Source organism: Cnephaeus nilssonii (assembly GCF_951640355.1).
Source record: "Cnephaeus nilssonii genome assembly, chromosome: 1".
NCBI classification, from domain to species: Eukaryota; Metazoa; Chordata; class Mammalia; order Chiroptera; family Vespertilionidae; genus Cnephaeus; species Cnephaeus nilssonii.
Window position 1 is genome coordinate 118182645 of NC_137072.1, and position 21878 is coordinate 118204522.

At 48.1% G+C, this 21878-nt stretch overlaps 2 protein-coding genes across 4 annotated transcripts in view; one reads left to right on the forward strand and one right to left on the reverse strand.

Annotated features, from left to right (window-relative positions):
• Positions 1-876: 876 nt before the first annotated feature.
• The window catches only part of LOC307104132 (GPI ethanolamine phosphate transferase 2-like), a 44971-nt gene continuing 23969 nt past the window's right edge, over positions 877-21878 (reverse strand). Inside the window, exon 3 of one of the 3 annotated variants that reach the window (XM_079778804.1) lies at positions 877-1081. In XM_079778804.1, coding sequence (XP_079634930.1) covers positions 890-1081 — 192 coding nt within the window. In that variant the 3' untranslated portion in view covers positions 877-889. Of the gene's footprint in view, positions 1082-7012; positions 7527-14613; positions 14770-21878 lie in introns of those variants that run through there. The other 2 variants (XM_079778805.1, XM_079778807.1) reach the window with 2 other exon arrangements.
• LOC307101192 (disintegrin and metalloproteinase domain-containing protein 21-like) lies at positions 8442-13037 on the forward strand. The gene has a single exon (XM_079773904.1). It carries the CDS (start codon positions 8904-8906, stop codon positions 11262-11264), a length of 2361 nt encoding a protein of 786 aa, XP_079630030.1. The 5' UTR covers positions 8442-8903; the 3' UTR covers positions 11265-13037.

Below are 21878 nucleotides of genomic sequence, written 5' to 3' on the forward strand. Positions count from 1 at the left end.
TGGCCTGCCGGGAGGGCGAACCGAGCAGGGGTCCCTGCAGGCGGTCGTCACTACCGGCGACAAGGGGCCTGGCGGAATGTAAGAGAGAAAAGCGAGGGCTCAGCAGGGATCCCTATCTGTTGTGACTCAATGAGCAAAGCGGGTGCCGGGAACCCAGGGGCTCCGAGCTGCTCGGGGAAGGGGCGCGGGCTGGAGGGTGGCGGCCCGGCTGGGAGCGCTGGCTTTCGGTGACCAGACCGGAGGGCCGAAACGGGGCTGACAGCGCGGTTGTCAAGTTGTCGGACAGACACAGAGAGAGAGGCTGGAGCGGTCAGGAGAGGGGCCTCGGGTGGGGGGTCCGGGAGGGGCTCAGGAGGAGGGTCCTCCGGCAAAGGAGCGGGCCGGGAGCGGGGCCCTACCTGCCGAGGGCTCGGGCGCCGCCGGGGGCTCGGGCTTGGAGGAGGAGCGCACGGGAGGCGGGAAGAAGCCCCGCAGGAAGAGCGCGACTCCCAGCACCTCGATCACCACGCAGCCCGCGGCGAAGGCCCCGCAGCCCAGCCGCATCGCGCCGCCCGCCGCCGCCCGGCCGCCTCCGGCTGCGGAAACAGCGGGGAGCAGGTGCGCACCGCGGCCCCGGCTGCAGCCAGCCCCGCGCGTCCGGGCGGCCTGCGCTCCACCGACACACCCGCGAGGGGCGAGCGCTTCCGGGTGCCCAGCCGCCCGGTTGGAGGCCCCGTACAGCACTTCCGGCGCGCCGCCCAATCCCCGCAGGGTCCCCGCCCACCCGGATCCCCGCCCACCGGCGAATCCCGCCGCGCGGCCCCGCCCACCCCGCCGTGGAGCCGGGGGCCATTGGGCCGGGGCCCGCCCATCTCCCGCCGGGTTTGGGGGTTGGGGTGAGAGTCGTGGGCTAAGGAGTGAGGGCAGAGGCTGGAGGGGAAGCCCCGCAACCGAGGGGCGGGGTCGGGGCGCCTGTGGCTCCGTGAGCCAGTCCAGCAGACAGGGGCGACTCACGTGAGCGTTTATCCCGAGCCGCCCGCCAGGTGGCAGACGGGCAGGTCACCCCCAAAGCCTGCTCTGCATCCCCCCGTAAGCCAGCGGCCTGTAAGGTAAGAAGGACAAAGATTACCTGGGGAAGTAGGCCAAAGGAATAAAAATGTGTGTGACGGTTACAGATTAGAAGTGTTAACGGAAAAAAACATTCAAACCTGTAAAGAGTTTCCGTGCCTTTATTTGAGCCCAACTGTCGACAATTACCCAAAAGCAGAATCTCAATGTATTGGGGTAATGCCCCGGACATCCGCAGTCCCTTCACACCGCTTTGCACACTGCAAGCAAAGGTGGAGACGCAGTGGGCCACATGAGATCCACCGGTGACAGACCAGGGAGGGGGGAGAAAACAACGCGGGGAAGCCTCCGGGAATGGACGAAAAGTAAAGCGACACGTACTTCTACCCAGGTGGGCACAGGACAGTCAGCAGTCAACAGCCAACATAACAGCAACGAAGGAACTTACGGTATCCTTCCCGCCCTGGCTGTGCCCTTGTTTTAGAAGACCAGAGAGAAACCAAGCAACGCTTAGGGAAATGGAGTTACACAGCTTTATTAGGCCAGTGGACTCAGAGGAGGTTGCCTCTCAAATTCTGAGCAAACCCATGTGATGGAAGCCCCTCTTTTACCCCCTTTTGGTGTCTTTGTCCCCCAAATATGGATTATACTTCCAGACCGTTCTCAGGCTTTGTAAAAAGCCACACACAAGTGTTGGTGGTTGAGACCATACCTAAGGGCCTGGCGCCAGCGCTATAACCCCCCTCCAGGGGCTGTGTCATGGTTTATGGTGCTGTAAGATGGGAGCATTTAGGTAACAGGTCTTGCAAGACCAGTCGGTGGAGAAAGGGGCAGTGACTTAATTATAGGTCATCAAGAATGTACATTAGGAGAGGAACCAAGATGGCGGCAAAGTTAAACAACTAAACTGCCGCCTCGCACAACCATTTCAAAAATACAACTAAAAGACAAAAGTCTACCACCCAGAACCACGGGAAAGCTGGCTGAGTGGTAGATTTACAACTAAGAAGAGAAGGGAGCGCAAACGCTGGAGAGCTGAGGTATGCAGGCGCGCGCGTAGCCGGCTGGTGGCGGGCGACTGGGCGCGCGGCTTTTCTTCAAACCGAAGGGAGACAAACTCCCGATCACTCTGAACTCCAGTTTCTGGGGACACGCGGGGGACCCAGACGCCTACGGGGAGAAGCTGGACTCTCGGCCATCGGTCGGAGAGTGAGAGTGACTTTTTTGCAGAGGTGCGCCCAGCAATCAGGGTTCGCTGCGCTGGAGCGCGGGACACAGGGACTTGGAAACGCGGAAAGGCAAAGATGGCTGAAGGCAGCCATGGCCGTTGGCCACGCCTCAGCCTAGTGACGCCCTGAGACCCCGCCCCGCCCTGAGACCCCGCCCCGCACATTCTACAAACCTGCCCAGGCTCCACACAGCGGCTTTTACATATAAATGGCCTGTTCTGTGGCAGCTCAACCAAATTAACTGCAGCTCCAGTCAGACTGCTCCCAAACCACCCAAGCAAAGAGGAGAAAACTGTAGCTCTTGCTGTAGCTCCTGCTGGGAGGCCTCAGACCTGCACCCCATTGGAGATCCAGACACTAGGGTATCTAGTGGTCGGTGTGGACGACACCAGATTTCAACCACTCTCATAAGGGACACATTCAAGTGGCAGACTCAGTGAGCACCAAAGCCCTACTGTGTCTCCAGCACAGCAATTCTTCCGTTATAGACACAGCAGGTCCTCACAGCCAATTGGCCTGGAGGTCAATTCCTCCCAGTGTACCAACAGCAATCAGGGCTTTTAACTACACCAAGACTTTCCACTGAGCCCACAAAGGGGTGTACAAAGAGTGACCACCTAGAGTGATTGGGAAAGCTGAGCTACTGGCCCCTATAGGTCACTGACCACACAAAGCCACTCAATCAACACAGGGAGGCAGCCAAAATGCGGAGACACCGAAGTATGTCACGAGTAGGAGAGATGGAGGAAAGCAAACTAATGGACGACACAGTGTTCAGAACCACATTTATAAGGTTACTCAAGAATCTTCCAAAAACTGCTGAGAAACTTGAAGAGACCTTCAAGACCTTAATGAGAATACCAAAAAAAACGGAAAAGGACCAGTCAGAAATTATGCATACACTGTCTGAAATAAAGAATATACAGACACTCAACTGTAGATCACCGTACCCGAAGAGTCAAACCAAAGATCTGGAATATGAGGAAGAAAAAAACACCCAACCAGAGAGGCGGAAAGAAAGAAGAATCCAAAAGTGTGAGGATAGCGTAAGGAGCCTCTGGAATGGCTTTAAGCGTACTAATATCTGAATTTTTGGGGTGCCAGAAGAAGAGAGAGAGCAAGATACTGAAAACCTATTTGAAGAAATAATGACAGAAAACTTCCCCTACCTGGTGAAAGAGTTAGACTTACAAGTCCAGGAAGCGCACAGAACCCCAAACAAGAGGAATCCAAAGAGGACCACACCAAGACACATCATAATTAAAATGCCAAGTGCAAAAGACAAAGAGAGGATCTTACAAGCAGCAAGAGAAAAACAGTTAATTACCTACAAGGGAGCACCCATACGACTGTCAGCTGATTTCTCAACAGAAACTATGCAGGGCAGACGGGAGTGGCAAGAAATATTCAAAGAGATGAATAGCAAGAACCTACAACCAAGACTACTCTACCCAGCAAAGTTATCATTCAGAATTGAAGGGCAGATAAAGAGCTTCACAGATAAGAAAAAGCTAAAGGAGTTCATCACCATCAAACCAATATTATATGAAATGCTGAAAGGTATTCTTTAAGAAGAGGAAGAAGAAGAAAAAGATAAAGATAAAAAGTATGAACAACAAATACATATCTATCAACAAGTGAATCTAAAAGTGAAGTGAATTAAAAATCTGAGGAACAGAATAAATTGGTGAACATAATAGAATCAGAGGCATAGAATGGGAGTGGATTGATAATTCTCAGGGGGAAAGGGGTGTCTGTGTGGGGGGTACGGGAAGAGACTGGACAAAAATCATACACCTATGGATAAGGACAACAGGGGGGAGGTAAGGGCAGAGGGGGGGTTGGGAACCGGGTGGTGGGGAGATATGGGGGGAAAAAAGAAGAAACAATTGTAATAATCTGAACAATAAAGATTTATTTTAAAAAAAAGAATGTACATTAGATTGCTGGCACAGATGCAGATTGCTAGGCCCCTCCCCCACCCCCCAAATATCAGGGTTACATTGGACTTAGCCTTTTAGCCTTCTCACCCTGAGGGGTCCGGAAAAAGGGAAGCCACAAGTCACTCTGACATTTCACAGTTATGCACCCCCAGATGCAAAAAGACAATAGGCTCAGCCAAGATCAAAGTTGATTTTTGCCAAGGAACTAGCCTAGAACATGACCACCCACCATAAACTGCTCTCTAATCAAAGGTCTTCAATTTCAGACCATCCTCTGTGGTCCTCCCCCACCCCCATCCCTTCCTAAAAGACTACCATGCACTCCGCCCCCCTCCCCCTGCCCAGCCCCCAAGCCCGCCAGCCAGCATGTAGCCCCTTTCCAGTCCACACAGGCAATGTGGGCTGGGGATTTGCAAAGCACAAGATCATCTGGGACTCCATTGTTTTCTTTCTGCAACAAGGTTGTTGATCTTCCCAGGGTAGTAGTTCTCCAATACTCCCATGTCCCGGGCAGTGCAACTCTCAGCCAGGTGAGGATATGCATTCTCTAATAGAACAGAACAATCCCAGTTCACAGAGCAGGATTACCATTTCTTCCCCTAGCAAAAGAGGGGGGAAAGTGGATGTGGGCTCCCTGAGAGAGGCTGGGTGGGGGTGGGGACAGGGGATCTGAACGTGGTTGTTCCCAGGAGTGCCTGATTCCCCTAACCTGAATACAGAAAACCTCAGGAGTGTTAGGTTTGATGGAGAAATTGAATCAATACCCCTCCCCCGGGAACTGGCTTTTTAGGTCATTTCACTATGGATATTCCCTTTGCTGAGGCCACATTTCACTTGTGCTGACCACGTCCATTCTCTCCCCTCCGGGTATGCATAAAGAAGTCTTCGGCCCCCAAAAAGCCCGCAAAAGTCCTTTAACGGCCGCTGACTGCTGTCACTGGGTGCTGGCACCACACAGGCTCAGCCACGTGGTGTGCGGATGACCAAATAAATCCCTCCCCACTCTGGTCTCCTGTGTTCCTCCTTTGGCTCCTTTGGCGACCTAACAAGGAGCAGCACACAGCACTCCTCGTCCCTCCCTGGGTCCCAGCTATCCTTTGTTACCATGTGGGCCACCCCCAAGTTGCGGGATGTCTTGCCCCAAACAGGGACACTTCCCCAAAGGGCCACAAAGCCCCACATGAGGACTCTACATGGTGTGTGTTGTAGATGGTGGATGGGCACCCGGCGTCTGACCTGTGGAGTCAGATCAAAGCTGGGGTCAGCAACCTTGGTACTTGGGTTCTGTCTGGGAAAGAATTCAGAGCCATGACCCAAACTGTAAGAGAAAATTTATCTGGCAAATCACAGAGGGAGAGGAAGTAATGGCTAGAAGAAATGGGATTAGCAAACAAGTTATGAATGCAAAGAAACAGCCCTTGGAGCTTGGGAGTGAGGAAGATGATGGTAACACGCCTGGGGCAGGGAGGGGAGGGGAGGGGAAAGGCAGGGGTTGTCCTGGGAAGAGAGTGAAACAAAAATGCTGTGGTGGTCGGTCAGAGTGCTTTGTCTCACAAAGCTGAAGATTGGATTCAAAGACAAAAACGGTGGGTGGAAACCAACCTTTTGGGGGGATTGTGGGAGCACTTACTCTTCGATCTTGCTTGACCATGCCAACTGTTGGGAGCACTGGTCCTCATTAGACAGAGAAGACATGAGAAGTCGTAGGCACATACAGGAGAGACTATTGTAGATCAAGCAGCCATTGCTACTCTAGGAGCCATTAGACAAAGTAGTTCTTCAAAATAGCCCCACAAGAGCAGCTGTAGAAAGCGGCCCATTGCCAGCTGGTCAGTAGAAGCGTATATAGACGCTCAAACAGAAGAGGCCTCATGCCAACTAGTGACACACGATCAAACAGAAGAGGCCTTGTGCCAATTCGTGATGCTTGTGCTACATTAACATAAACAGGTTACATCTGTTAACATAACGTCAACGAAAAAACCCATTGAGACCTGTAAAGAATTTTTGTGAGTTTATTGGAGCCAAACTGTGGACATGTGCCAGGAAGCAGAAACTCAACGAATTGAGATAATGTTCTGGAGATTGGCGGGTTACATCTGTATTTATACATTGCAATCAAAGGAGGGACGTAGGTGGGTTACATGAAATCCACTGGTGATAGATGAAGGAGGTGGGAGAAAGCAGAGCTGGGGAATCCCCTGGGATTGGATAAAAAGTGAAATGATGGACACATACTTAGGTGGGTGCAGAAACAATTAACATGATAATGAAGGAATTTGTGGTATCTGTCCTGTGCCTAGCACATTTGGTTGTGCCTATGGGGTCCAGAAAAAGGGAGATTACCAAGTCACCCAGACATTTCAAGGGCCTGTTATTGTAGAGGCAAAAAGACAGATAGATAGGCTCAGTTAAGGTAAAGGTTGACCTTGTCAATGAAGATACCGGCCTAGGACATAACTACCTACCCACCATAACTGCTTTTAGTTAAAGTTTAATTTCAGACCATCCTTTGTGGCTACTTTAGGTCTCAGAGGTTGTAAGACTGCCATGCAGGCCTCCCCTGAGATTGTCAGGTTAGCATGTGGCCCCTTTCGACCACAACAGGTTTCCATGGTTTTTTTGTTTGTTTTGTTTTTAATTTATTTATTGATTAAGGTATCACATATTTGTTCTCATCCCCCCATTCCCATCCCACACCCCTCCCCACACATGCCCCCACCCCCCTGTTGTCCTTAACCACTGGTTAGGCTCATATGCTTGCACACAAGTCCTTTGGTTGATCTCTCCCCTTTACCCCCACCCTTCCCTACCCTCCCTCTGAGGCCCGACAGTCTGATCCATGCCTCCATGTTTCTGGGTCTGCTCTTGTTCATCAGTCTATGTTGTTCATTATTTCCCCTAGATGAGTGAGATCATGTGCTATTAGAAATACACTTCTAAGAACCGAAAATGAGACAAGCAATCATGGTTATGCTGACAGGCAAATGAATCAGTCTGTAGTGAGTTTCTTTCTGGGCCAACAGTTCTTTTGAGACCCAATTTCAATGTCCAACAGTTCCTTATGTGTACATGTCAGCACCGACATTACAGTTCTGGATGGTGGACAAATGGTGGTAATGCAGGTCCAACTCTCTCTGGTTTGGTCCTGGGCAACCTGCAGTGATGCACAGCTGCTAACTGCTAGTATGGGAAGGCCACATCAGCGTCTTCCGTCTCTGGACTGCTTCTCTTCTGTCTTCATGGCTGGAGTAGTCCTGTCGATTCCTCTCTGTTGCTGGAATCCACATGGTCTCGGAGTTGTTTTCTGAAAATATACAAACGTATTCTCGACCAAAAGTTAATAAAGGAATATTTTCTATAAATTTGACTTGGGATCCTATTTCATTTTTTGCCCAAATGATTTTCCTCTGTCTTGTTTTGACACCTTGTGTGTTTTTCATGGGTGTCTTGCTTTTAGCCTTACAATTAATTTTCTAAAGTATTAATTTTCTAGATGTAATTTACTTACAGGATATTTTTCCTTACATGATATTCCTCTACTATCCCCTCCTTTTTTGATTTAAATGTTAGGAGGCTTTTGAACATTTTATAATGTAGTCTTGATGGCTTTTAAATTTTAATTTTTTGCACTATAATATTACTGTTTTAGGTTCATTACATAGTGCACAATTTTATCATGAGATGAAGTACCAGTAAAAATTTTAGTTAACACTTTAGGAACACCTTTTTGTCCAGTACAATTAATTTTTCTAGAATATTCGCTTGTTTCAACTAGCCAATTTAAATTTGCCTGAAAACTTGACTACTATTTTACTGTCAAATTTATTACTCTAACAACAATCTGATTTTACCCTGTAAATATTGGTGGAAGGGATTATTTGCCTTCTTGAGTAGGTCCTGAGCATTCCTGGTGGCAGGCTGGATTTAGATATCGTAAACCCACTTCCCCACACCATGGGTATAAGACAACTCAAACAATTCTTGTTGGAGTGAGAGGGCAGCTGCTGTAGGCCAAGTCTCTGTCGGTCACCTGGGTCCTGATCTGAGCTGGGCATGGGAAGCACGAAGCAGCCATGGGGGCAGGAGACCTCCCTCAGAGGGACTAGGGTTTAGGCCTCTGCAATGTTGGGCGGGGGGGGGGGGGGGGGGGTGTGAGGGTCTGTGCCCCACCTCTGTTGATACCAAAATTCTCTCCTGATGGCCCCTCGGAGACTGTGCCTGTCTTAGGTTGTTCCTTCCTTGAGGAATCTTACCCATCTCTGGCTAACCAGCAATGGTTTTTTACATTGACATTATCATAGATGCAAGAGGACAATAGGCTCAGTTAAAGTAAAGACTGACCTTTTTCAGGGAAGATGCTGGCCTAGAACATGACTATCTAGTATAAACTGCTTTTTAGTGAAAATGTTTTAAGTTCAGATCATCCTTTGTGGCTACTTTAGGTCACTGAGTTTGCCAGGCCGCCATGCAGGCCTCCCCTGAGCTAGTCAGGTTAGTATGTGACGGTCTTTCGTCCACAGTATGGAATATAACTTTGTTGTAATGACATAGCATGTGTGCAAGTAGCTACAGGGAAGCCTGACATGGATGCAATGGCACATGGTTCTGCTTCCTTCTCTTTTATTTCCACCTTAGCATTCACGAACAGGGTTCCCACCTCCCCCTCCTCAACCCCAGCTGAATGCACACCCAGCCCCACCCACTGCCACGCCTTGTCATTGTTGCCTCAGCTGACCCAGCCACTCTGCCCTTGGCAGGAAGTGGCCACTGCAGATGGTGGGGACCAGGTTTCACTGAGGACCCTCCCTCTCTCCGTTCCCATCCACGGTTCTCCCCCACCAAGGGCATGAGGCTGGCAGAGGGCCCGGTCACCCTCAGGACGCCCCTCTTGCTGCTTGGGCTCTGGGTGGTGCTGGGTCCCGCCCAGTGTTCTCAAGGTCGTCCCTCCTGGCGCTACATCTCCTCGGAGGTGGTGATTCCCAGGAAGGAGCTGCACCATGGCAAAGCCGTGCTGGCAGCAGGCTGGCTCTCCTACAGCCTGAGGTTCGGGGGCCAGAGACACGTCCTCCACATGCGGCGCAAGAGACTCTTTTGGCCTGGACAGCTGGTGGTGATGACTCAGGATGACCAGGGGGCCTTGCAGGTGGACTACCCCTTTTTCCCTCTCGACTGTTACTACCTGGGCTACCTGGAAGACGTCCCTCTCTCCATGGTCACCGTGGACACGTGCTATGGGGGCCTGGAAGGCATCATGAAGGTGGATGACCTGGCCTATGAAATCAAACCCCTCAAGGATTCCCAGAGGTTTGAGCACATCATTTCTCAGATCGTAGCCGACACTAACGCCACAGGACCCATGTCCACGCTGGGACACAAGGCTGAGAGGCACCCGCTATTCTCTGACCCGAACCCCAGTGCAGCCTCCAGGGTCAGCAGTAAGCTCTATTCATCCCACCTTGGTACTATGAAAGGCTGTGTTATGAGTGCCCATTCCACTTATACTCTGTACAACAATGTGTCACAGTGTGCCCAATTCCTGGTACATCTAGGTAGTTTAATAGACGCCATGTTGAGAGGTCTTAATATGAGGTTCTACATCAGCCTCATCATCATTTATAATAAGGGAGAGCCTGCAGACATGAGAAACTATGATGTGCCACAAGGTCCATATGCTCAGAATTATGCTCACAACATTTTCAAATATTTTCTTACATATCCATCCTTGATTGTGAACAGATATGGGCCCCATGAACTTAATCATGAGCCACAACTATACGGGATATGCAGTAGAACAAATCTCATCTTTCTGGGCCACCTATCCAGACATTATTTATTGTTATCAATTATAGCCTCCCACCAAATAGGGGTTCTTATCGGTTTGTGGTTAGATACGAGCGACTGTGTTTGCCAGAGAAGGGCCACCTGCATCATGTACACGTACCCTGTGTTGACAGATTCATTCAGTAACTGTTCCTTTGCACACACACAACACATACTGAATAATAATGTAGACCGATGCATCTTCAGAGAAATAGTGTATTCAAACAGTAGCCTGACACCCATTCGATGTGGAAACTCTGTGGTGGAAGACAAAGAGCAGTGTGACTGTGGGACCTTCAAGCAGTGTTACACCAACCCATGCTGCGACAGTGACTGCCGCTTTACACCTGGGAGCATTTGTAACAGGGAATCATGCTGTGCAAACTGCACCTACACGCCCGCGGGGACGCTCTGCAGACCAATCCAGAACATCTGTGACCTTCCCGAGTACTGCAAGGGGAAGGACACGCGGTGCCCCAGTGATTTTTATCTGCAAGATGGAACCCCGTGCACCGAGGACGGCTACTGCTACCATGGCAATTGTACGGACCGCAGTATGCACTGCAAGGAGATCTTTGGGGAAGGGGCGCTGAGCGCTCCAGATGTCTGCTATGGCATAAATAGAAAGGGCCACCGATTTGGACACTGTAAAGTTACTGAGTTTTTCCGTCCAGCTCGTTGTGGGCAAGCTGACGTTAAGTGTGGACGCCTACAGTGTGTCAACGTCACTCATCTGCCTCGTTTGCAGGAACATGTGGGGTTCCATCACTCCATAGTAGGGGGGTTCTTGTGTTTTGGGGTGGGTGCACACCGTGCGACAGAAACAACTGATGTGGGTGCTGTGAGACCTGGTACCCCCTGTGGGGGTGGAAATTTCTGTCTTCAGGGCTTCTGCAATGCTACTCTGGCGGCCATAGACTACAACTGTCCCCCTTCGAAATGCAACTACAGGGGCGTGTGCAACAATAATAGGAACTGCCATTGCCATGTAGGCTTGGACCCTCCCCGGTGCATAAACACTGGAGCCGGAGGGAGTGTGGACAGTGGACCCCCTCCAAGAAGAACGCGGACAGTGAGGGAAAGTGGTATGTCAGTGGTGTATTTGAGAGTCGTGTTTGGTCGCTTGCTTGCAGTCATAGCTGCACTCCTCTTCGGTGTAGCCACGAATGTGAGAACTCTCCAGACCACTACAGTCACTGAAGTGAACGTTCGTGGGAAGTAAACAACAAGTTAGCCTTCGGACCCCTGTACAAGTCAGGCAACATGAAGAAACACCTGCAAAAAGTCACCATATCCTGCTGGCAGAGCTCAAGCCCACATTTCTGAGCGGCTGCAGGGGTCCTGGCCCACATCCAGGGTGTGAACCGTGGATGTTTTCACACCACTCTCTCTGACAGCTTGCTTGCCAGCATCTGCAATAAAGCTTGAACACCTCACGTTAGTGTCCTGTGCAGTCCTTGTAAGTCTGTAAGAGCCCTGAGTGAGCCTGAGGCTCGGGCCTGGAGAGGAGACCTGGTCAGCAGCTGGCCTTGCGCTGTGGATGACTGTCCCAGGATTAGTGACAGTGGCCACAGGTTCCTTTAGGGCCAATTCTTGACAGTTCCCCCCAATTGTGCCCTTGAGCACTGAGTGTCCCTCAGTCCCTGGGTAAGGTCTCCTCTAAACTGCTTGGGTTCAGGGCAATGGCGTGCTCCTCCGCTCCCCATCCATGTCTGTTTCACACGGGGTTGGGGGAGGGTGGGTGTGGGCTGTGGGCTGACAGTGAGGGTTCCTTGTCTGCTAGTGACCCCTGAGCTCCATGAAGAGCACCCTTCCCTGTGTGGAGGCAGACCAGTGAGTGGCACTCAATCAGAAAGAAGAAGTGGCCCTCGTGATTCTGGCCTCAGAGGGAGAAGGCAAGCCGAGAGCAGGTAACCCTCGCCTTACTTGCTCCACCAGAACCATCCTCTTGGCTTCTGTAATCTCTCTAGCTTCTCGCATGATGCGTAGCCAACCGCCCAGGCTGCCACATGTGTGGAAAGCCCCCTGAATATCCGGAAGCTTATCATGTATGAAAAAAGGTCAGAACCCGGATGCAGGGCTCAGCCTCTGGAGAGAACTCCCCTGAGCCCACAGTGGTGCAAATAAGTCTTTTTCTGAACCTCCGAGTGCATTTGGATTGTCGCTTCTGCCCAGCCTGGTTTCTGCCATCACATTTGTTTCCCTGTTTTCTGAGAAGCCAACAGCCACTCTGGCCCTTTGAGCCACCATTGTCAGAAGCCATCAGAGGCAGCCGCTAATTTCGGGTTCCCGTGAAGGACAGGAAGGCTCGCCACTGGTGATGTCACTGGGCCCTGACCCTCGCCGGGCCCGAAAGTAGTCGGCCACTGCTGTCCTCGAACGGACTCCAGGGAAGACAATAAAGTCTGCCAGGACCAGGACATGAGACTGGTAAGTGTCCCCGGGGACCTTGGACCGAGTTCAGGCCCCCCTCGAAGGCAGAAAGGCAGCTTGATCACCTCCTGAATAGTGTGGTCACCGCATAGGATTGGAGACTCCTGGGGTGGGAGTCTGGAACTCTGTGTGAATCTGTGTGCATGTGTGTGTATGACTGTGCCCCATGGCGTCAGCTATGGAGCCTGCGTGAGTCCCTACCTGCGGTTCTGTGGTGACCTCATATGGCTTACGGCAGTGTCAGGTTCTGGGGGACACTGCCCTCCCGGCGAACCTGATCCGGGTCAGGGCCTTATACTGACCTGCCAATGCTAAGGGGCACCTAATTCCCCACCAGGATCGGGCCTAAACAGGCAGTCGGACATCCCTCTCACAATCCAGGACTGCTGGCTCCCAACTGCTTGCCTGCCTGCCTTCCTGATTGCCCCTAACCGCTTCTGCCTGCCAGCCTGATCACCCCCTAACCACTCCGCTGCCAGCCTGGTTGATGCTTAACGGCTCCCCTGCCAGCCTGTTTGCCCCCAACTACTCTCCTCTGCCAGCCTGGTCACCCGTAACTGCCCTCTCCTGCAGGGTTGATCACCTCCAACTGCCCTCCCTTGCAAGCCTGGTCCCTATCAACTGCCCTCCCTTGCAGGCCTGGTCCCTCCCAACTGCCCTCCCTTGCAGGCCGGGTGCCTCCCAACTGCCCTCTCCTGCTAGCCATCTTGTAGTGGCCATCTTGTGTCCACATGGGAGCAGCTATATTGTGTGTTGCAGTGATGATCAATCTGTATATTACTCTTTTATTAGATAGGATAGAGGCCTGGTGCACGGGTGGGGGCCAGATGGTTTGCCCTGAAGGGTGTCACAGATAAGGGTGGGGGTTCCCTTGAGATGTGGGGCGGCCTGAGCGAGGGGCCTGTGGTGGTTTGCAGGCCGGCCATGCCTCCTGGCAACCCAAGGGGAGGCTCTGGTATCTGGAATTTATTTTCCTTCTACAATTGAAACTTTGTAGCCTGGGGTGGCAGCCATTTCTGGGGCGGCAGCCATTTCTGTGGCAGTTAATTCACCTTCTACAATTGAAACTTTGTAGCCTTAAGCGGGTGAGCCCGGCCAGGGTGTGCGGAAAGCTTTGCTTCCCCTGTTGCCACCGGCAACCCTGGCCTGCTCTCTCAAGCTCCATTCTGCTGCCATTTGTTTGAATTTGTTTACCTTCTATAATTGAAACTTTGTAGCTTGAGTGGAGGCTTAGGCCTGCAATGGCTATGGAAAGCTTGGCTTGCTCTGTTACCTGGGAAACCTTGCTCTCTGTGGCTGTAGCCATCTTGGATTGGTGTTAATTTGCATACTTGTCCTGATTGGTGGGCGTGGCTTGGCTGGTGGGCGTGGCTTATGTAGCAGAGTGATGGTTAATTTGCATATTACCATTTTATTAGAGAGGATATCTTACCATTGCCCCCCCCCAATGCCACTTCCATACATGCCCTCACCCCCCAATGCTTTGCATCCGTTGGTTATTCTTATATGCATGCATTCAAGTCCTTTGGTTTATCTCTTATCTCCCCCACCTCTCCCTAATCTTCCTGCTGTAATTTGACAGTCTGTTTGATGCTTTACTGCCTCTGTATCTATCTTTTTGTTCATCAGATTATAATGTTCTTTATTATCCACAAATGAGTGAGATCATGTGGTATTTTTCTTTCATTGACTGGCTTACTTCGCTTAGCATGATGTTCTCCAATTCCATCTAGGTTGCTGCAAATGGTAAGAATTCCTTCTTTTTTATGGAAGCGTAGTATTCCATTGTGTAGATGTACATGACAGTCATCTGCTGACAGGCACCTAGGCTGTTTCCAAATCTTAGCTATTGTAAATTGTGCTGCTACGAACATAGGGGCGCATATATCCTTTCTGATGGGTGTTTCTAGTTTCTTAGGATATATTCCTAGGAGTGGGATTACTGGGTCAAATGGGAGTTCCATTTTCAGTTTTTTGAGGAAATTCCATACTGTTCTCCATAGTGGCTGCACCAGTCTGCATTCCCACCAGCAGTGCACGAGGGTTCCTTTTTCTCCTCATCCTCGCCAACACTTATCGTTTGTTGATTTGTTGATGATGGCCATTCTGACAGGTGTGAGATGGTACCACATTGTCGTTTTGATTTGTATCTCTTGGATAATTCCTGACTTTGAGCATGTTTTCATGTGTCTCTTGGCCTTCCTTCTGTCTTCTTTTGAAAAGATTCTATTTAGGTCCGTTGCCCATTTTTTAATTGGATCATTAACTTCCTTTTATTCAGTTGTATAAGCTGCCTGTAGATGTTGAAGATGAAACCTTTATCAGTGATAACATTTGCAAATATGGGAGAATACAGTGGGCTTTCTTGTTGTTTTGTTGATGGTTTCTTTAGCCCAGAGAGGTTTCACCATGGGGCTTGAAGAGACATTTGCATGTGGGACTCTGTTCTCATAAGTGGGAGGGACTGTGTTCAGTCTGACATGTCCTTCTAGGTCCTGAGCACATTCCTTCTCCAGGACTCAGTCGCGTGGGTCTTGGATGGGAGAACACTTGGGGTATGATGCACCTTGGAGTCAGGTCAATGGATGACCCCATCTTTCCAAGTTTAATAGTAAATGCTGGACTAGATGAGTGGGTCACACCACTTTAATCTTATGTGCCATGGAATTCTTTAAAAAGTGGATCAACATTATGTACAAACATCTTTCCAAGTTGAAAGAAAGCCATTAAATAGGTTCAATCTTGTAAAATCAGATAACCACAATTTCATATAAAATAACATCTTCATGTCAGAGAAAATGGAGAGATATAGGAAATAAGTGAAAGATCAGTGAAATGGAGAGGTAGCAGGATACAAAATGAACATTCAGAAATCAATGGCATTTTAATACACCAATAATGAACTCTCAGAAAGAGAAACTGAAAAAAACAAACAAACAAAAAAAGCCCAAAAATCCTATTTGCCATTGCAAGAAAGAAATTAAGATACCTGGGAAAAAACTTAACGAAGGAGGTAAAAGATCTATACTTGGAGAACTATAGGACCATGAGAAAAGAGATAGAGGAACATATAAAGAAATAAAAAAATATACTGTGTTTATGGATCTCTAGAATTAACTCCAGTAAAATGTCAATACTACCGAAGGAGGCAATCTACAGATTCAATGCAATCCTTATTAACATACCAAGGGCATATGTCACAGAACTTGAACAAATACAACCAAAATTTATATGGAACCATAAAAGACCCTGAATAGCTGCAGCAATATTGAGAAAGAAGAACAAAGTTGGAGGGAATCACAATACCGGATATCAAACTATGATACAAAGCCATTATAATCAAAGCAGCCCGATACTGGCACAAGAACAGGCACATAGACCAGTGGTTGGGAAACCGTAGCTCGCGAGCCACATGCCGCTCTTTGGCCCCTTGAGTGTGGCTCTTCCACAAAATACCATGTGCAGGCGCGCATGTACAGTGTGATTGAAACTTCGTGGCCTATGCGTAGAAGTCGGTTTTTGGCCTGGGTGAGTCGATTTTGAAGAAGTGGCGTTAGAAGAAGTAGGGTTGTCAGTCGGTTGGAGACAGGAGACGAGGTGCAGGCGGGCCGCGGGATATGCAGCGCGGGGGAGGCGCGTGCGATTCAAGCACGACTTGAGTGAGCCAGTCAGTCAGCAGTCTCATGGTGCAATGGTTAGTGCTAATCACGTCCACAAATCGCACGGGTGTGGGTGGCAAAAGTACCTACTCGAAGCATAAAGTTACCCATATTTTTCCAACCAGCTGCAAATCCTACAGGTATTTTGGTCATCAATTTAAGAATTGAGTACACTAATTAAGTTAATAACAATGTACCTACCTATATAGTTTAAGTTTTAAAAATTTGGCTCTCAAAAGAAATTTCAATCGTACTGTTGATATTTGGCTCTGTTGACTAATGAGTTTGCCGACCACTGAAATAGACCAATGGAACAGAACAGGGAACCCAGAAATTGACCCAAGCCTTTACGCTCAATTAATATCTGACAAAGGAGGCCAGGACATACAGTGGAGTAAAGACAGTCTCTTCAACAAATGGTGCTGGGAAAACTGGACAGAAACATGCAAAAGATGAAACCAGACCACCAACTTACACCATACACATGAATAAACTCAAAATGGGTAAAAGACTCAAATGTAAGTCATGAAACCATACAAATCCTAGAAGAAAACATAGGCAGTATTATCTCAGGCATCTCACGTAGCAGAATTTTTGCCAATACATCTCCTAGGGCAAGAGAAACAAAGGAAAATAAACAAATGGGACTACATCACAGTAAAATGCTTAGGACAGGAGGCCACCCGAAATGTGGTGGGGCACCCCACTCCTTAAACTAGCCTTTTTCTCTTCATGGGAACAGACGTCCTGGACGCATCCCCCAGATTGTGAGAAATGGCTGGTGTATTTAAATTTCAAAGGACGGACTGGGAAACAAAAAACATGACCAAAATGAGACCTTTAATTACACTCTGAAGAGTGGGTGCCGATGCACAAATGAAAACGCTGTACATGAAATATGAATTTAGAAGGCATTGAGGACATTGGAAAAAAGATGGCGACCGGCAGGAAGGTAGGGAGAGAGTGTGAGTGAGGAACCCATAGAGGAGAGTGTAGACGTGTGTGGTGTGTGTGTGTGTATGAGCTAGGGTCAGTTAGATTCTGCACGTCTTCCAAGGGGCTCCCTAACTGGGCAGTCCTAGACGGCGCAGCCCCGCGCACAAAGCGGACACTTCTCAGCGGCTGGTGCGGACGCGGAGACCACGCCATCTTGGGAAACAGAGCTGCCTGAGACGCGGATCCTGGCTTCTGACACAAACCAGGACCCTGCAGCCACTGGGGACAGAGAACTGCTATCACAGCTTCAGACCAACGAACAACAAGAATCCAGACTTCTCAGCAGAATTCCGTGAGTCAAAGAGCCTACCTCACTCCCAGCAGGCGCGCGGAGAGCGCCATAGTAACTGATAGACCCGCCCCTCCCCCAAGCTGCTGAGCGCTCACAGGTGCGCGGAGAGCGCCATAGTAACTGATAGACCCGCCCCTCGCCCAAGCTGCCGAGCTTTGCGCAGGGACGCGCTCCCCCCTAGGGAATTTGGCGCGCGTGGGACAGAAGCAGCTTCCCGTCGGGGAAATCTGTCAGTGCGCACAGAGGGCTCCCCTTCGGGGAATTTGGCTTGCGGGTCACAGCTCCCCCTTCTGGGAATCTTAGAGTGTGCACAGAAGGGCTTCCCTTTGGGGAAGTTGGCGCGCAGGACGGACTCCGCTCCCCTTCCGGGACACTGGGAGAGTGCACCACGGAACCAGCTCACCTTCAGGATTTTAAGAATGTGCGCTCTAGCCGGTTTGACTCAGTAGAGAGAGCACACACAGGACGCAGCTCCACTTCAGGGAATTTGGCACGCCGGACACAGCTGCCTGGGATCCCTGACTCACAGCGCATTCACACTAAGAGCCAGCGACCCCAATTGTTGGTGCATGCACACACAGGGACCCTGATTCTCAACGAGAAACCACACAAGGCAACAGGGACTTTGACACTCGAGTCTTGGTGCAGACACAGGGAAACTCTGACTCCTGGCACATCCTAAGGATCTCATTTTCGGCGCATACCAACAGTGTGGTGCAGACAGGGCCCCTGATTCCAAGTGTGCACACGAGACCACACGGAACACTGGGGTCACGGACCCTGGGCAAGTCTGGTTCCCACCAACCAAAGGCAGCCACACGTCCTAGTGTCAGAGCACTTCAGTGAAACTCGGGTGGAGCGAAGTCCCCACAGCACACGGCCCAGGTCCACGCAAACGGAAGCTTGAGCTTTCTGGTAATAGCCAGAATGGGGAAACGAAATAACTCACAGAGGAAAGAAAATGTGGAGTCGCCAAGAAAGGAAATTAGTGAAACTGAAGCTTGCAACATGACCGAAAAGGAGTTCAGAGTAATGGTCATGGAATTTATACATCGGATGGATGAGAAAGTCAACAACTTATGCAAGAATCAGGAAGAAATGAAAAGTGATATAGCTACAATCAAAAACTCCATGGAAAGTTTCAACAGTAGACTACAAGAAGCAGAGGACCGAATTAGTGAGTTAGAAGATCAGGTACAGAAACAAGCTCAATCTGAACAGCAATTGGAGAAAAAAATTAAAAAGCAGGAGGAAAGCCTAAGGGAGCTTCGGGACAACATGAAACGAAGTAACATGCGTATAATAGGGCTGCCAGAAGGACAAGAAGAGCAGCAGGGAATAGAAAATCTATTTGAAGAAATAATGACAGAAAACTTCCCGGATATGGGAAAGATAAAAGTTACGCAAGTAAAGAGAGTCCCAAGCAGGATCAACCCCAAAAGACCCACACCAAGACATGTCATAATTTCAATGGCAAATATAAATGATAAAGAGAGAATCCTAAAGGCGGCAAGAGAGAGACAGAGAGTTACCTACAAAGGAACACCCATCAGATTGTCAAATGATTACTCATCAGAAACACAACAAGCTAGAAGTGAATGGAAGGAGGTATACAAAGTGTTGCAAAGCAAAGGTCTGAATCCAAGAATACTATATCCAGCAAGACTATCAATCAAAATTGAAGGGGAAATCAGGAGCTTTGCAGACAAAAAAAAGCCTCAGGGAGTTTATCACCACCAAACCAGCAATGCAAGAATTGCTAAAGGGAATACTGTAAAAAGAAGAAATAAACAGGTAAGAAGGAATACAGACACAAAAATAGATATGACTGCAAACAAATACCTTTCAGTAATAAGTTTAAATGTAAACGGACTAAATGCTCCAATCAAAAGACATCGAGTAGCTGAATGGATAAAAAAACACGACCCAAGTATATGCTGTCTACAAGAGACCCACCTCAGAACAAGAGACTCACACAGATTGAAAGTGAAGGGATGGAAAAATATCTTTCAGGCAAATGGAAATGAAAAAAAAGCTGGGGTAGCAATACTTATATCTGACAAAATAGACCTCAAAGTAAATGCCATAACAAGAGATAAGGAAGGCCACTTCATAATACTAAAGGGAGAAATCCAACAAGAAGAAATAATTCTGGTAAACATATACGCTCCCAATATAGGAGCACCCAAATACATAAAAAAAACTCCTGGAGGATATCAAGGGAGAGATTAATAGCAATACAATCATAGTAGGAGACCTTAATACCCCACTATCACCACTGGACAAATCCTCTAAACAAAAAATCAGCAAAGAAACAGCAATCTTAAATGACTCACTAGACCAGATGGAATTAATTGACATCTTCAGAACATTTCACCCCAAAGCCACAGAATATACATTCTTCTCAAGTGCACATGGGTCATTTTCAAAGATAGACCATATGCTGGGTCACAGGCAAAGTCTCTTCAAATTCAAGAAGATAGAAATTATATCAAGCATCTTCTCAGATCACAGTGGCATAAAACTAGAAATCAACTACAATAAACACAATCCAAAGAAATCAAACACATGGAGACTAAACAGCATGCTATTAAACAAGGACTGGGTCACCAGAGAGATCAAGGAAGAAATAAAAAACATCATGGCAACAAATGACAATGAAAACACAACAATCCAAAATCTATGGGACACAGCGAGAGCAGTCTTGAGAGGGAAGTTCATAGCTCTACAAGCCTATTGCAAAAAACAAGAAACAATGGTAATAAATTACTTAACCCTACAACTCAAAGAGCTAGAAAAAGCGCAGCAAGAAAAGCCCAGTGTAACCAGAAGGAAGGAAATAACAAAGATCAGAGCGGAGATAAATGACATAGAGACCAAAGAAACAATACATAAGATCAACAAAACCAAGAGCTGGTTCTTTGAAAGGATAAACAAGATTGATGGACCTCTAGCCAGGCTCACCAAGAAGCAAAGAGAGAGGACCCAAATAAACAAAATCAGAAATGAAAGAGGTGAAATAACAACAGACCCTGCTGAGATACAAAGGATTGTTACAAAATACTACGAACAACTCTATTCCAACAAACTGGACAACCTGGAGGAAATGGACATATTCCTAGAAAAATATAACCTTCCAAAAATCAATCAAGAAGAATCTAAACAGCTCAATAGGCCAATAACTATGGACGAAATTGAAGCAGTCATCAAAAAGCTTCCGGCAAACAAAAGCCCGGGGCCTGATGGCTTCACAGGAGAGTTTTACCAAACATTCAAGGAAGAACTAAAACCTATCCTCCTCAGACTATTCCAAAAAATTCAAGTGGAAGGAGCACTTCCAAGCTCCTTCTATGAAGCCAGCATCACCCTAATACCAAAACCAGATAAAGACAACACAATGAAAGAGAACTACAGACCAATATCCCTCATGAACATAGATGCCAAAATCCTCAACAAAATTCTAGCAAATCGGCTCCAGCAGTACATCAGAAAGATCATACACCATGACCAAGTAGGATTTATCCCAGGAATGCAAGGATGGTACAATATCCGCAAATCAATAAACGTGATACATCACATAAACAAATTGAAAGATAAAAATCACATAGTCATATCAATTGATGCAGAAAAAGCATTTGGCAAAATCCAACACCCTTTCTTGATAAAAACTCTCAACAAGATGGGAATAAAAGGCGCATACCTCAACATAATACAAGCTATATATGATAAACCCAGAGCAAACATCATACTCAATGGACAAAAACTAAAAACATTTCCCCTAAGAACAGGAACAAGACAGGGATGCCCACTCTCACCACTCCTGTTTGACATAGTACTGGAAGTATTAGCCATTGCAATTAGACAAGAAGAAGAAATAAAAGGCATCCAAATTGGAAAAGAACAAGTAAAACTGTCTTTATTTGCAGACGACATGATATTGTACATAAAAAACCCAAAAGACTCCGTCAAAAAACTAATAGACTTAATAAAGGAATTCGGCAATGTAGCAGGATACAAAATTAACGCCAAGAAATCTATGGCCTTTCTATACACCAATAGTGAACTTACAGACAGAGAGACTAAAAAGGCAATCCCATTTACCATCGCGCCAAAAAAATTAAGATACCTAGGAATAAACTTAACTAAGGAGGTAAAAGACCTATACATGGAAAACTACAGGACACTGAAAAAAGAGATAGAGGAAGACGTAAACAGATGGAAGAACATACCATGTTCATGGATTGGTAGCATCAACATCATTAAAATGTCCATACTACCCAAAGCAATCTATAGATTCAATGCACTCTCCATTAAAATACCAACGGCATATTTCACAGACCTTGAAAGAATTCTCCAAAAATTCATCTGGAATAAAAAAAGACCCCGAATAGCCACAGCAAACCTGAGAAAGAAGAATAAAGTAGGAGGGATCTCAATACCAGATTTCAAGCTGTAT